Source organism: Typopeltis vanoorti, chromosome 6, assembly GCF_054136105.1.
Source record: "Typopeltis vanoorti isolate ZY-2024b chromosome 6, IOZ_Tvanoo_1.0, whole genome shotgun sequence".
Classification (NCBI taxonomy): Eukaryota; Metazoa; Arthropoda; class Arachnida; order Uropygi; family Thelyphonidae; genus Typopeltis; species Typopeltis vanoorti.
This window is the reverse complement of record NC_143554.1, coordinates 60,793,304-60,810,060: the sequence shown is the minus strand read 5'-3', so window position 1 is coordinate 60,810,060 and position 16,757 is coordinate 60,793,304. Positions and strand designations below refer to the sequence as shown.

At 36.2% G+C, this 16,757-nt stretch overlaps 1 protein-coding gene across 2 annotated transcripts in view; it reads right to left on the bottom strand.

The window, feature by feature from the left end:
* The window catches only part of LOC150105487 (uncharacterized), a 246,828-nt gene that overhangs the window by 130,771 nt on the left and 99,300 nt on the right, over positions 1–16,757 (bottom strand). For both annotated transcript variants that reach the window (XM_090394201.1, XM_090394200.1), the window contains exons 5-6: positions 7,524–7,583; positions 7,405–7,423 (exon numbers count right to left, since the gene is read on the bottom strand). In XM_090394201.1, the coding sequence (XP_090250327.1) occupies positions 7,405–7,423; positions 7,524–7,583 (79 nt within the window). The remainder of the gene's footprint in view (positions 1–7,404; positions 7,424–7,523; positions 7,584–16,757) is intronic.

Below are 16,757 nucleotides of genomic sequence, written 5' to 3'. Positions count from 1 at the left end.
GTCAAACTGGAGTGGATGGGGTTGGGTATTAGATTGGTGCATTGGATTGGGGACTGGCTATCTGATAGGTATCAACAAGTTGTGTATGAGGGAGCGATATCCAGGAAAAGGAAAGTCACTAGTGGGTGTGACTCAGGAGTCTGTTTTAGAACCATTGTTTAACTTGTATATTAATGATATTGGTGAAGATTTGGATGGAGATATTCAGTTGTTTGCAGATGATGCAAAGTTGGAATGAACCATAAAGAGTAGAGAAGATGTTATGGCCTTACAAGAAGACTTGAATAAATTGAGTGATTGGGAATGGGGATGTGAATTCAATGTTGCAAAATGTAATTTTTTAAAATTTGGTAAACAAAAATGGGATGCAGAATTTATGCTTGGTGAGGATACATTGTCGGATGTGGAGGAAATAATAGATCTGGAGGTGATAGTGGATAAGGATCTGAAATTTAGGGGACACATAGCCAAAATTGTGAAGACAACACAAAGGCTTCTGGGAATGATGCGGAGGACACTGGTATGTAGAAGTAGAGAGATTCTTGTTCCATTGTATAAGGCCTTGATTAGGCCACACATGGACTATTGTACCCAGATATGGTCACCTGGTTTTCAGAAGGATGAAGAGATGTTGGAGAGGGTCCAGAAGCGACTGACTAAGGTGGTTTCTAACCTCTGGAATGTCGAGTATGAGGAAAGATTGAGAAGATGCAACTTTCAGAGTCTGGTGGACAGGAGGAGAGATATGATACAGATCTACAAGTTATTAAGGGGTTGTTATAGGATCAATGCTAGAGAGGTTCTACAGAAAATAGTGGGAGAACCAGAGGTCATCCCTAGAAGCTGTATAAGGAGGATATGAGTAGGGGAATGAGAGGCAGGTTTTTTCCATGCAGAGTTGTGAATGATTGGAATGCCCTGCATGAGCGTCTGGTGTCTGCAGAGAATTTGAGTGTGTTTAAAGCACGGTACGATGAGCTGTGTGTTTGATAAAAGGACCTCCTAGATGAGTCTTTGACTCCATGGGGGGGGGGGTCTTGGTTAATGATATTAATAACAACAACCAACTGTACATTTTGTCTTACTGGCCTTGATCTCACATCAGACTGCTTCAAAGGAAGAACCACCCTTCTTCCTATCTCCAATTCTTTTTTGGCTGCAATTCATCCACTGTCATCAGCAGTACCTCTCTCTCTCCTGTCCTATCTTTTCTATCTTCCTTGAAAATACTAAATGTTTCCTATTCTATCTCTGTATCTATATCATCTGCTATTAGCCATGTCTCACTAATGCCTATAACTTTTAACGCGGTTGCACTAACCAATGCCAAAAACTCCTTGTTACCAATACTTCAGAAATTAGTATATATAAACTGCAGAATACCTTTAGACCCCACCAACTTAATGAAAGTGTAACAAAATTGTGTTTCCCTGGTTCAAAAATTCACGATATTAGTCATGCCATCCAGATGCAAAAAGGTAAGGCGAAAGAACTGATTGTCTTGGTTGGCACAAATGATTTGAGAAGTGGTGAGAAATATTTATTCTTTGAGAGAAGATGTAAAAGAGTTGTTAGAAGAAGCAAAACTACAGAGTGAGAAGGCGAAAGTCGTAAGTCTCTTGCCATGCAGTGATAGAGGACTGAGAACTCCCCTGAACTGAATACCTTATGCAATATTTTTGCTTGAGACACTAGATGTCACACTTGGTCACTCTCACACTAAAGCGTTTAATGGGTACCTTCACATAACTCACCTGCTCTTGCCCTAATTGCTTAAGTTTTCATGAATTTGCACTTCAGCATACTTAGTGAACTACCCATAACACACCCATACCACCAAAAAACATTTAGATGCTGTCCATTAGCATTATACAAATCCTTCTTTCCATGAAACACAGACCACAGATTTACAAATCCTACATCATTCCTTCTGTACAACCTACATATTGATTCATTTGCCACCAACGCCCTCCTCCTTCTCAGTCTTCTATCACTGCATTGCAAGAGACTTGCGACTTTCGCCTTCTCACTCTGTAGTTCTGCTTCTTCTAACAACTCTTTTACATCCTCTCTCAAAGAATAAATATTTCTCACCACCTCTCAAATCATTTGTGCCAACCAAGACAATCAGTTCTTTCGCCTTACCTTTTTGCATCTGGATGGCATGACTAATATCGTGAATTTTTGAACCAGGGAAACACAATTTTGTTACACTTTCATTAAGTACTCCACTGTTCACCGATTCTCTGTAGATATTTTGCTCCTTGACGTGTTTTTCTTGATTGTTTGCTTGGTCTCTATTATTACTTTGGACCACCTGCTTCTTCCTCTTTTCAGGCTTGCTCATATTTTGCCGCTTCTTCAATTTTGTGCTTTGTCCTGTGAAGGATAAGATTCAAGTGCACTATTTCTTTATTAATGTCCATTTTGTTATCCTCTATTTCCACAGCCACGTATTTGATATTAATTCCAGCATTCCGTCCTACCGTCAATACTTTCCACTCTGCTAATATTTGCACAGTTCTAATCACTTAATAGGCACTCACTTTTGAAACATTTAATACACACTGCCTCGAGTTTCAATTTCCTTTCAGCATATTAATTTGCAAATTCAAATCACCCAACAACAAGGTCTTTGCTGCCATCATTCTACCAATAATTGGTGCCATACTGACAATATCGTATTTTAAAAAAAAAAAATACAAGGTTTACTTACAAACTAAATAACTCATTCATACACCCATTTAAAACAAAAACTACAATAAGTCAACCTAATATTATCGACTAATGTATGAAAAAATTACTTATCTTTCAGGAGTGCTAATAACCATGAAAACGGAATACACGTTATCAGGTTGACATGGATGAAATTTTTCAGAGATTGTGAGAGGTGGTGGGGGAAGGGTAGAAGAACAAGAAGCAAACAGTGGAAACTGTATGAGGAAAATGTGAGTGGAGAAGTAAGGAGCAGGTTTTTTCCAGGGAGAGTGGCTAGTGAGTGGAATGCATTGCCTGAGTGTGTTGTGAATGTGGACACAGTGAATCAGTTTAAGGCATGGTTAGATAAGATTTATGTGATAGTGTTTGCCTCCCATGATGGGTCTAACTCCATGAAGGTCAGATGTTAATAATAATAATAATAATAATAATAGCAAAGCATACACGGAGAAATAACCCACTATAAGTAATTACAGACCTACTGCTACATTGTCAGTAATTAACCAAATTATGGTGTGCATTATGTATCAGAAACTTAACATATACATAGAAAAAATCCACCTCATGCTAAAAACTCGATATAATTTCAAAAGAATAAAGGAACTACAATACTTCTTGAAGATTTCAGAGATCTAACGATCTGATGAAAACAACAGAATATCTCAGCTTCAATGCTGATTGAAGTTGGAAGATTCATGCAAATTATCTACACAATAAACTCCAGATAATAGCAAGCAAACTATACCAATTAAAAGACATTCGCCCCACATACATAAAAATGCTGATCTAGAAGAAATTATGTGAAAATTGCATATTTTAAAATATTCAATTACATCATATATACACATTCCGCACAGACTACAAACTTAACTGATTACATTCATTACAATATAAAATTATTATTATTATTATTGTTAACGTCTAACCTAAATGGAATCAAACTCATCATGGAGAGACATGAAAAGAATTTTCTCACTTCTCTACTCACCCCCTCCTTATACAGTTTCCAGGTGATGGCCACTTGTTCTATTCCCCCCCCCCCCAATAACAACCCTTTACTAACTTATATATTTCAATCATTATATTCCCCCCCCCTTCCTATGCATGAAAGTTTGCAATTTATGTTCTTCAATCTGTCTTCATACTCCACATTCTAAAGACTACTAATTGCCTTTGTAAATCTTCTCTGGATCCTTTCTAATATATCCTCATCAACACGAAAATCTGGTGACCAAATCTGTGCAAAATAATCCTTATGAGGCCTGATAAAGCCTTATGCAATGGCAACATAACCTCCTTTTTTTCTCCATGTCAGGGTCCTCCCTATCATTGCCATTATCCCATGTGACATCTTCACAACTTCTGCAGTGTGGACCCTGAATTTCAGGTCATTGTCCACCATCACCCCCAGATTTCTATCTCCTTTAAAGTTTCCCTACCAGGTGTATACTTTGCATTCCATTGTTGCTTACCAAATTATAACACCTTACACTTTACAACACTGAACTGACAGTTCTGCTTACCTACCCATTCATGTAATAATAATAATATTATTATTATTATTTGTGACACCTTCAAGGAGTCCGAAGACTCATCGCAGGAGGACACCTACTATACAATGTCTCCACCACTACACTGAACCTCTACTATCAATTATCTCCATCTACCACCCACCACAACTAGTATTTTTTGTCTTTAAATTGCATATGTTCTGAAGGGCCGATTTGTCTGTATGCAGGATGAAAAACCTGAGTTTCTGGGAGAAAAAAAAACCTACCTCCGTATGAGATCAGCTAACTCACCTTCGATCGAAAACGTCCACATAAAGATTCCTCCAGTGGAGACGAGAATCAAACTTGGGCCTATTCCAATCAAAGGGTGCAATGTACCATCATTCTTCCAACTGTGCTACGGAGGCACTTAACATTCATTGCTCATTCATTAATAAATTCAAGTCCTCCTGTAAGGCTATAATCTGTTTGACTAAGCATTGTTCTCCCCAATTTTGCATCATCTGCAAACAGCTGCACATCACCAGTTAAACCCATCCTAATATCATTAATATACAAACTGAAAAACAATGGTTCCAATACTGACCCCGTAGCACACCACTAGTACCTTTCTCTTTCAGGATACTGTGTTCCCATATACAATCTTTCTGATACCTATGAGCTGACAGCCAGTCACCGATCCAACTCAGAAGTGTCATTCAGTCCCATCCATCTCAATTTATTTAACAGCTTGTTGTGTGGCAGTGTATCAATAGCTTTTACAAAATCTAAGTATATCATTGTATATGCATCTCCTTGTCCAATGCATTTGTCACCTTATTATAGTACATAAGTAAATTATGTAAAACATGATCTCCCTTTAACAAACCCTGATTACAACCACAGATAATACTGCTGTTTTCAACCCATTTCTCTATCCTAGTTCTCACCAATTTCTCTAGTACCTTCACAATGTATAAAGAATGGCCTATTATTTCTAGCCACAGCCTTATTAACACCTTTGTGAAGTGGAATAATTTTGTTTTATCCCTGTCTCTCACCATTCTATTAAAAATTAATCTTGTCCACATTTAACCAGTAACAACTTCCTACCAACTTGTCTTGATCAATCCACCCACTCCTCCTCCTCCTAATCAAAAGCCCTTGCAATTCCCTCAATCTGTTTTCATATCCTACATTCCATAGACCTAACATCACCTTCATTCTTTTCTGGATCCACAGACTTGACAGTGCTACTCTTAAATCTTTTTGGAAGTTTATTTTCCACTTGGTTAGACTACAATAAATTTAGTTTAATCCTTTACCCAAGTGTAGGCAAACATAGTCTGCACCTGAAGTAGAGAGATCATATTTACTTATGATCTCTCTACTTCATCCTGAAGCAATGTCAATGTCAAAGGTCATATTTACTTATACGAGTTGCCAAAAGGTGTACCACCTTATTATTAATTTACTCTGGATTTAGAGAAAGATGTTGGAAGATTATTTTCCACTTGGTTAGACTATAATAAATTTAGTTTAATCCTTTACCCAAGTGAAGGCAAACAAAGTTTGTGCCTGAAGTAGTTCAGGACCGAGGCAACTCATAGCAAAGGTGGACCAAGCTCTCATCACTCCTTGTCTCAGTATCTCCCATAATGCAAAGCACATCTCCTTGTGGACATGTAAAAGCTATGCATTAAGGGAAGGGCCACTACCACTTATTATCGTCTAACCAAGTGTAAAATAAACTTCCAACATCTTTCTCTAAATCCAGAGTAAATTAATAATAAGGTGGTATACCTTTTGGCAACTCTTATAAATAAATATTACCTCTCCATTGCTTCTGCCTTAGTATCACCACTTTTGGGTCTGCCTCCTACTGATGAGACCTCAATAAAGGTCGAAACTGGTCTGGGTAGTGATGACCCCTCCCTTAATGAATAGCTTTATACATGTCAGCAAGGTGATATGCTTTGCATTATGGGAGATACTGAGACAAGGAGTGATGATGATAGCTTGGTCCACCTTTACTACAAGTTGCCTCAATCCTGAACTACTTCAGGCGTAAAATTTGTTTGCCTACACTTAGGTAAAGGATTAAACTAAATTTATTGTTATCTTAAATCCTCTCTGGATTTTCTCCGATATATCCTCGTCCCCCTTGACAAATAGTTGACCAGATTCGCATTGAGTAATCCAAAAAAGACTCGATAAAGAACTTATACAGTAGTAGTAGTACCATATGATTTTAACAATGTAAATCCCTACACTTCAGGTCTCTATCTACCATCACTCCCAAATCCTCCTCTCCTCCTGCTCTTTCAAAATTTTCCTACCCAATGTATACTCTGCATTCTATCCTTTGCTTACCACTATCCCTTCATTTTCCCCAACTCCATCATTTGCATACAACTGCATATCGCCAGTTAAGCCACTCATAATATCATTAAACACTGCTTGCTGATATCTGTCAGAAATCAATTTTTTTGCCTATCCAACTCACTAATCTATTATCTAACCCCCATCCACTTCAATTTCATTACCAACTTGCAATAGCAATTAATCCAAGGCCTTTGCAAAATTTAAATATACCATACATGCATCTCATGTGTGTGATGTACTGTCACCTTATTATAATATGTAAAAAGAAGATTTCTAAAACATGAGTTTACTATATATATTATACTTATATATTCTCGTTTTTATACTTGTGTTTTAATCCTTTACTTAATTAGCATAAGCAAAATTAGTGCAGGAAGTATCTTTACAACTAGTTATTTGTACATAGAGACTATTGACTCCACAGTCTAAACAAGTATACTAGTTGGGAAGATACTTCATGTGCAAACTTTCTTTACTTATGCTGGGATAAATGATTCAAACAAGAATCTAATTTCTTGTCAAGTATAATATACTTTGTAACCAAGTGGAAAAACTTTCTACAATATGATCTCTCTTTAACAAATGCTGACTATAACCAAAAAAATTAAACTAATTCTGGATCATAGCCCACCAACCTCTCTATCACCTCCACTGCAATTTCCGACACAAATTAGTATAAAATTCAAAGCATTAGTCTTATCTATTTTTGATAATTCTTATAAACTGCATATCCCTACATTTTTTTAACCATGTTAAGATTTAACATTCCTCTAAGTAAATTTCAATAAACAGAATATAAAATTAAACTTACCATAAACTCTTGTAAAAGGCTGTAAAATGAAAGTTAATATTAATGTTCAATTCAATTAATATATTAATCAATAACAGAAATTTCAATTATATAAATAATATAAAAAGATTAAGGCATACCTGTTTTCTAATTGCAGGAGCAATATTTAATTTTCGATCTTTTAAAACTATATTGTCTGCCTGTTTAAGGGAAAAAAAAAGGTAATAGTATTTGTTAATTAAATATGAACACAGATGGTTTCTAAATATTTTCCTTGATAACAAATGAAATAATATTTTGAAACACTAATCTAGTCAACATTTACTAGTTTAATTTATTTGGCTTGCAAAAAGCTGGAATTCTCATATAACCAACTCTTATTTCATTTTGCATATAAATTTCTTGAGAGCAGTTAAGACCTTTGCATTTTTTTTATTTTTTAAATAGTTTTGAGAAGTAGCTAGCAATGCTTACATTGATTTTTTTTTTTTTGTTTACAAGAATATCTTAGTTGGTCATAAAAAATAATCAAACTTTAGCATGAAATATACCGACTTAAGCACTGAAATATTTCGAAACAGACGCAAAGTTCAAAAACCACATATGGTCCCCAGAAAGAATTCCAACACAGGAGAGAAAATAACATAACATTATGCTAACAAAAATTATCATACTGTTTTATGCTAATTTTTGCATAAAACATTATGCTAATTTTAATTATAAAATGTATTAGCATAATTATAAAAAACAATCAAAGCAATGAGAGATAAACCGGCAGTATTGAGTTCAGAAATTAAGGGACAAGTATATTAGAAAAATTTGTTAACAAAAAATGTTTAATTAAGTACAGCATTACTACTGCCATCATACCAATTTTTTTTTGTAAACAAAGTACTAGTGAAATGTAAATATTTAAGAAATGATAGGGATGTAAACAGAAGAGTTGTGCAGTATTAAGCATTTATATGATTTTTTTTGAAAGTGAAAAGGAAATAACTAAAGAGGAATTAGAAATCAGCCTGAAAGAAACGGAAAATCACCTGGAGAAGATAAACTAGGTTCAGAACTATATAAATATGCAGGAACTAGATTCAAAGAAAGACTCTTATTATTTTTAAATAAAATTTATTCAACTGGTATCCCCCTAATAGAATGGAAAAAAGCAATTGTGATTCCTATCTTTAAAAAAGGTAATAGAGATGACCCTAAAAACTATAGAGGTATCAGTATACTAAATTCCTGTTACAAAATATATAGCAGAATTCCGAAAACTTTATTCTAGAGGTACAAAATGGATTTAGAAAAGGACGATCATGTATAGACCCGGCCTTTTGCCTAAAATTAATAATAGAGAAAAGAAGAGAATACAATTCAGAAACACATATTGCATTTATTGACTTTGAAAAAGCATTTGACAAAGTTAAAAGAAACATATTATTTAACATATTAAAAGAAAGACAAATACCAAATAATATCCTAAAAGCTATCACAAGTACATATGAAAATAATCAAATACAAATAAGATTAAATCACAAGCTATCGTGTACGAGAGAGAGAGAGAGAGATAAACCAAGGGGTCCGACAGGGATGTCCCCCTCTCAGCAACTCTTTTTAATATCTACTGAAATGAAATAATAATAAAATGGAATAAAAATTTACATCAAGGAATTAAACTTTCTCCTACAGTAAACTTAAACACTCTCCTCTTTGCCGACGACTAAATAATTACAAATTCTGAAGATAAACTACAGAAAGCTATTTTAGATCTAAATGAGATATCCAAAGATTATGGTATGATAATAGCAACTGAAAAATCAAAAACTATGGCCTTTAAAGGACAAGATCCAGCAAGAACTAAAATAGTAATAGATAACAAAATCTTAGAACAGGTGAATTCATTTAATTACCTAGGATGTACGATCACATATGAAAAAGATATAAACATAAAAATTGCAAAATATATTTAAAATAACAGGTGTAATTAACTCTATATTTAAACCAAACCTAGTTCAAAAACAAACCAGACTAAAAGTATACAATACATTAGCCCTACCAGTCTTATTGTATGGAAGGACAATAATCTGAACAATAAAACAAAAAAAACAAACAAAGATTAACAACAGCAGAAATGAAGTTTATGAGAAAAACTGCAAAGTATATCCTATTTGATTAGAAAAGAAATGAAGAAATTATGAAAGAATTAAACCAAGAACCAGTAATAGAAAAAATTAAAAAATATAAACATAAATGGATGGAACACGTTCAAAGAATGAAAACAGAAAGATTACCAAAACAAGCCTTAAAGTACAAGCCATTAGGAAAAAGAAAACCAGGACGTCCTCTTAAACGATTCAACGATGATTTCTAAAGCCGGAACAGGCCATGCTAGGCCTAAATCCTTGATATGCATGATGATTTTTTTCTTCAATTTTTAAATGCTACTATATTATTATTATTATTAATGCCAGATTTCTATAGAGTCAAAAGACTCATCAGGGGAAGCAAACACTGTTTTACACAAAGCCCATCACAAACATGCCTTAAACTCATTCAATGTATCGACATTCACCACAATGTCAGGCAAACACTCTCAATATAAACTTTTTTAAATAACGAAACCTGTGGTGCGTTCATAATTAGAAGAAACACACGTATAAACCACAGTGAAAATTATTTAATTGTAAATATTTCATCCTAAGTATCTTAGGACATCATCAGTACAATTGTACTGATGATGTCCTAAGATACGTGTGTTTCTTCTAATTACTCTCAATATAAAGAATATGCTTCCTTCTGCATCTCCCACACCCTCTTTTATACATGATAACTAATAATTAAGGAATTGACAGCTCTTTTATACAGTTTCAAGATGTGCTCCTGTTCTATCCCCTTCTCCTATTCTAAGAAAAATTTTTTCCACATTAACCTGGTAACAGCCCTTTATCAACTTAAATGTCTCTGTCATATATCATCTCTTCCTCCTATTCACAAGGTTTTGCAAACTGCATTCCCTCAATCTGTCCTCATATCTCACAACTCACCACTTTCCAATATATCCTCATCATCGCAAAAACCAGGATACCAAATCTGTGCACCATAATCCATATGAGGCCTGATCAAGGCCTTATATAAAGGAACCAAAACGTCATTATTTCTACAAGCTAATGACCTCATAATCTGATGTGATGTCTACACAGCTTGTGCAAATAACCTCTGAACTTCAGATCCTTGTTCACCACCACTTCAAGGTCTCTTATCACCTCAACATTTCCCCACCTGTTGCCTACCAAATTTCAAAATGATACACTCTGCAACATTAATCTGACAATTCCATACTGTTGCCCACTCATAAATCTGTTCAAGTCCTCCCTCTAAGGCCACAACATCTGCTCGATTCCTCATTATAACTCTCCCCAGTTTGCATCATCTGCAAACAGTTGTATATTCACAAGTTAAGCCTATCCAAATATCATTAATATACAAATTAAATAACAATGCTCCCAAAACAGATTCCTATGGCACACCACTAGTGACTTTTCTCTTTTGAGATAGTGTCATCCCCTATACACAACTTGCTGACACCTATCTGATAGTCACCTATCCAACACCCTAGTCAGTAATCCAATCCCATCTGCTTCAGTTTAGTGACCAAATTGTGGTGTGCCAATCTATCAAAAGACTTGCAAAATCTAAGTACACCACTGTATATGCACCTCCCTTGTTCAATACATTCATCATCTTGATGTAGTACATATGCAAGTTGATAAAAAACGACCTTCCTTTAACAAACATGCTGAAAAGCACAAAGAAAACCACTGCTATCAGTCCACTTTTGTATCCTATCTGTCACAAACTGGATACCTACCTACAACTCCAGATATACAGACTGGAATATAATTTATTGTCTTAGCCTTATCACCACCTTTGTGAAATGGAATAATTTTGCTTTCCTTCCATCCTTTGGGACTTGTGCTGTTCCAAGGGTTTTGAACAGGTAAACCAAGGCTGATAACATGGTGATATGTCATCAACTCCTATTGACATGTAGTTTACTTAACTACTCATATACCTCTTGCTTACTCACCATTAAGTCTTCTCACATTTCATTCTCTGCAATTGAGCTTCTGATTCCATACTGAAGATGAAACACCTTGATGAACTACTAACTGAATACCTCGAGTCCTCTGAAGCAGTTACAATACCCCACTATCATCCATTAATATCATATTACCTTAATCATTCTTTTTTCTACTTGCTACACGCACGCACGCACGCACATTGAAAAAACTGATGAGGGTTTTATCATTTTATGCACTTTTATCATTACAAAATAAGTCCCTCTCCTGACCTACTTGTTATATTCTTCATGCAATTGATTATTACAATTATTCATCTTGTGTTGCCTTCTTCCAGATTTCATGCTTAAATAATAAATTATATTCCAGTCATCCATTTTACACCTAATATATACAGCCTTTTCACCTTTTGAAAACAATCACACATTGATGCTGTTATTTCTTTTGTCAGTTCCAAGCAGCATTTATTTCCTTACCACTCAACTCCTCATTCCATGCTTTAGCTCTTAGCTGTCTCCTAAGCATATCATAATCACCAGCCTTGTACATCCAAATATATCCTTTTCTCACAGAAGTCTTCATATGGCTAGCCACAACTACAATTACTCTCACCAACTGGAGTGAAGCGAGAAACTCTACTCATAATTACATCCTCTGATGAAATGATCACATCTAAAACTCTTGTTCCTCATGTGCCCTCCTTTACATACTGCCTGAGACAGTTGTATCTCAAGAACTTGAGAAATTCATTTTCCTTATTCCCAAATGCCTATCACTTCATTCCAATCTATACCAACATAATTAAAATCACACGTAATAATTACCCTTCCCTTGTTCGCTGAAACTTCTAGTGGGGTGAAGATGGGCATTAAATGGTGATGCGTGTAGATGATAGTAATAGCATTCTGTGTAATTCATAAGTTAAGTGATGGGGGGGGGGGGGAATTGCGAAGGAGTGCCTCCTTTCATGAGTCTTTGGATTCCCAGGAGGTGTCACATAATATAATAATAAATCAGATGTAACTGTTCATTCTTTTTTGTATGTTCATTCTGATGATCAGATAACCCATCAGGAAATGCAAGTATACAAATATTGTTTAATTAAATGCTTTATTTTGTCTATCTACATATAATTTGCATGTACAGTGGTGTACAAACGCTAAGGACCAACCACATTTTTACCTGTATATGAAATATAGCCAAATGTGGACATAAATTTCTTGCCAGCATACTAATAGATTAAATTACACAAAAAATGTGTGTTATAAATTTTGTACAAATTAAATTGCAATATGTTTTTGGCAAAAGGTTACAAATTTTCTGAGGATGTAGCTAAGGAATTAATGTATAGTGTTTACAGAAACCTATGCAGAGAGACATTTACGTATGGAATATGACAGCATCGCAGTTCAGGGGTGGTCATATTCCACAGGAACTCCTGAATCACTTGGTGCTAAGCATAATAATGTCATATATGCTTAGCACCAAGTGATTGCAGTTCTTTAGGCAAAGTGGCCCACTTTTCCTTCAGAGCAAGGATAAGGCCTTGTCTGTTTTCAGGAGCGGAATTTCGAGCAACAATTTATCTCCTTATTGTGTCCCAAACACATTCCATGGACTGAGATTTGGAGAGTATGCTGGCCACTCGATTCAGTTAATATCTTCAGTCTCCAGAAGTATCTCCACTGCTCATGTATGATGTGGTGTAGCATTATCAATCATAAAAATGAACTTCATTGCAATAAAAAATGACCTGAGAGGTAATGTCAATTGGGCAGCGAGAGATATGAGATTCTTGCTTGAGGTTGTACGAAAGAAGACACAGAGAGGAAAGATAGCATGCATGTTGCCTAGGTATGATTGTGATGAGCTGAGTAGAAGAGCAGTAATATTGAATAACATAATAGCTAGAATGTGTCAGAGGAGAGGATTGGAATATGGGATGCTTGGAGGGCATTTGAGGACAGAGAGGAATTGCATGCAAGAGACTGCTTGCATTTGATTGAATGAGGAATGACATAGGCATCTGGAGAGATTGCTGTTTTGAACGAGATGGTATGTCCTAGGGTGGATGGTAGCAGGGGATGACCTCTTGTGGGAATGGGTACTTGGGAGAAGGGGGAACAACATCAGGTAATGCTGAGCCCAGTGGAGTCTAGAAGGAATAATGCTGGGTATAGAAACAATGGCATTTTTATGCTTTATACTAATGCCAGGAGTATTCGGAATAAAGGAGAGAGATTGGCATCAACCTGGCCAAATATTATTGGTATCACTGAGACATGGTTGACAGAAGAGGATATAATAACAGGAATAAAGTAGCAGGGTACAGCATTTTTCAGCAGGATAGGAAGGGAAAGCGTGGTGGTGGAGTACTGCTTATGATAAGTGACGACTTATGTCTTCTAAGAGTGGAGGCTTTAGAAGGCAGTGACACCTAATGATTTTAAAAGCATATGGTGTGAGGAAGGGGTGGGAAAGACAGGATATTTAGTGGGGTGTTGCTACAGACCAAGGAGCACAGAGGGTGGGGACCAGGAGATGTTTAGACAGTTGAACTTGGCAAGGTGCCAGAAGAATGATTGTTATAGGAGATTTTAACTACAGCAGTATAAATTGGGGAGAGGATGCATGTAGCAATAAGGGAATGGAATTTCTAGAATTCTTGAGGGACAAATGTCTTAGGCAACATGTAATAGAGGGAACAAGAGGTTCAAGAGTTTTGGATTTGGTCATAGCATCAGAAGAGCTGATAATAAGTGAGATGACATCTCTCCCACCAGTTGGAGAAAGAGTGACCATGTGGTTTTTGAATTGGAAGATGAACAGACATGTAGGTGTATCAAAGAAATGGGAACTTATATGGAATTATAAGGCAGGTGATTATAATAGTCTTAGACGTCAACTTGGGGAAGAAGTTTCATGGAGAGGAATTGGAAGGACGGGATATCATTAGTGCTTGGGAAATTGTGAAGGAATATTTGTTAGCAGCAATAGTTAGCTGTATGCCATGAGTAAAGGATTGCAGGGGGATATTCAGTTTGTTTGCAGAGCTGGAAATGGTTTTAGTAATAGTGCAGATGTGGTAGCCCTGCAAGAGGATTTGAATAAGCTAGCCAAATGGGCAAATGAATGAGGGTATCGTTTAATACAGCAAAATGTAAGGTTTTTGAGGTTTGGGACACATTGATAGGATGCTGCATACTCTATTGAAGGAGCTATACTGGAGAAAGTAAGGAAGACAAGAGATCTGGGAATTGATGATTGATAGAAACCTGAAATATAGGGGACATATTGCAAAGATGGTGAAGGTAACACATAGGATTGCTGCAATAATGAGAAGAACGCTGACCTGCAGAGATAAAAGAGTTATCATTCCATTGTATAAGACTCTGATCAGACCACACTTAGACTATTAGTCTCAGATTTATTCCCCAGGATTTGAAGGGGATAAATTAACTGTGGAAAGGGTACAAAGGCAGATAACAAAGATGGTTTCAGGATTGTACAATGTACGTAAGAAAGAACACATTAGACACATTAAATATAACCATTATGGTGAAGCAGGCCTCTCAGATCACGTGCTCAACGCCTTACACCAAATCAACTGGAAAAGCACCCGCTCTTTACACCATACAAAAACCTGGTATGAAAGGAAATTTAAGGAAGCCTGCGAAATCCTGATAAACCACCCAAATATCAACAACAAAGATAGCATGAAAATTCCAAGGATCTGGATGGCACAAATTCAGCCTACCTAATATATAAGATCCAGCATAAGTCAGGACTCTAGCCAATCTTCAGCTAGTATTAGAAACCATTCCATACCAACTGGCTGGAATGTACATGTATCATCATGATGTTAATATATGTATATAGACAGATACATAGACTTGTTGTTGCGCCCAATATATTTCTACAACCAACAGATAACACTAATAATAGGACTCTAGCGTTGATGTATTTTTTTTTTCCTTCCCACCAGAGGTCAGGCCAACAATTGTTGTAGTGGTTGGTCAGTAACTTAAACAAATCAGTGTGATTGTAGTGTAGCGTGTTTTCTGTATATATTGTGTATGCTCCAGAAGATGACCTTGACATAAAGGTTGAAACATCGAATGTAGATTTTAGTTATATTAAACTAAAGTTTTTATTCCAACACGGTAGTTGTCTCCATAATTTTCAAAAATGCATTTGAATCACCGTGTAAGCTTAAAAGAAAGGAAAAAAAACTGTACAATGTTAGTTGTGAGGATCGGCTGAGGGAATGTGGACTGCAGAATTTGGTAGATAGAAGAAGGAGAGGTGGTTACACGGTTGACACTGGGGAGTTCTTTCACTTGGTTGAACAGCAGGAAGGAGTGATGACAAGGGACCATCTCTGGAAGTTACGAAAGGAAACTGTGAAATGTATGGTCAAATAAGCAAAGCGAATAAGAAAAGGGTGATCATTATGTGTGATTTTAATTATGGCAATATAGACTGGAATGAAGAGATAGCAACTAGAAGTAAAGAAAATGAGTTTCTTGAGTTTTTGAGGGATAACTATCTCAGACAGTATGTAACAGAGGGCACAAGAGGATTAAGGGTCATGGATTTGGTCATCTCATCGGAGGATGTAATTATCAATGAGGTATCAAATCATCCACCAATTGGTGAAATTGACCATGAGGTGATTACTTGGGTGGTTGCCAGCAGTGCAAGGCCCCCTCTGAAAAAAGGGTATATGTGAAACTACAAGGGGAGTGATTATGAAGAGCTCAGGGGACAGCTTGCAGGTGTAGCATGGAATGAGGAGTTAGCTGGAAAAGAGATCAATGCAGCTTGGGGGATTTTCAAAAAATATTTAGTAGATGCAATGTCTAAATGTATACCATGGGTGAGAAGGTTAAATAAGGTAGGTATGAGATGGATGAATAAAGAGATTAAGCATGCAATACAGAGAAAAAGGGCATTGTGGAGGCAGCATAAGAAAGTGGAAGTAACCAATTTCATGAGGTCTACAAAGACCAGGCAAGGAGGGTGACTTGGTTGGTGAGAGTAGCTAAAGAGAGGTATGAACAGCAGTTAGCTAATGAAGCTAAAAAGAATCCTAGGGAGTTCTTTCGATATGTAGCCAGCAAAAGAAAGAATGATTATGGAAGGATGACATTGATTGGAGGAAATGGTATAAAGACAGCTGTTGCAGAATGTGTGGTGGAGATACTTAATGAGCAGTTCATAAAGATCTTTCAATCTTGTGAATGTGACTTCATGGAGAGATTAAGAGCAGTTGATGATGGGGAGGAGAGACTGACT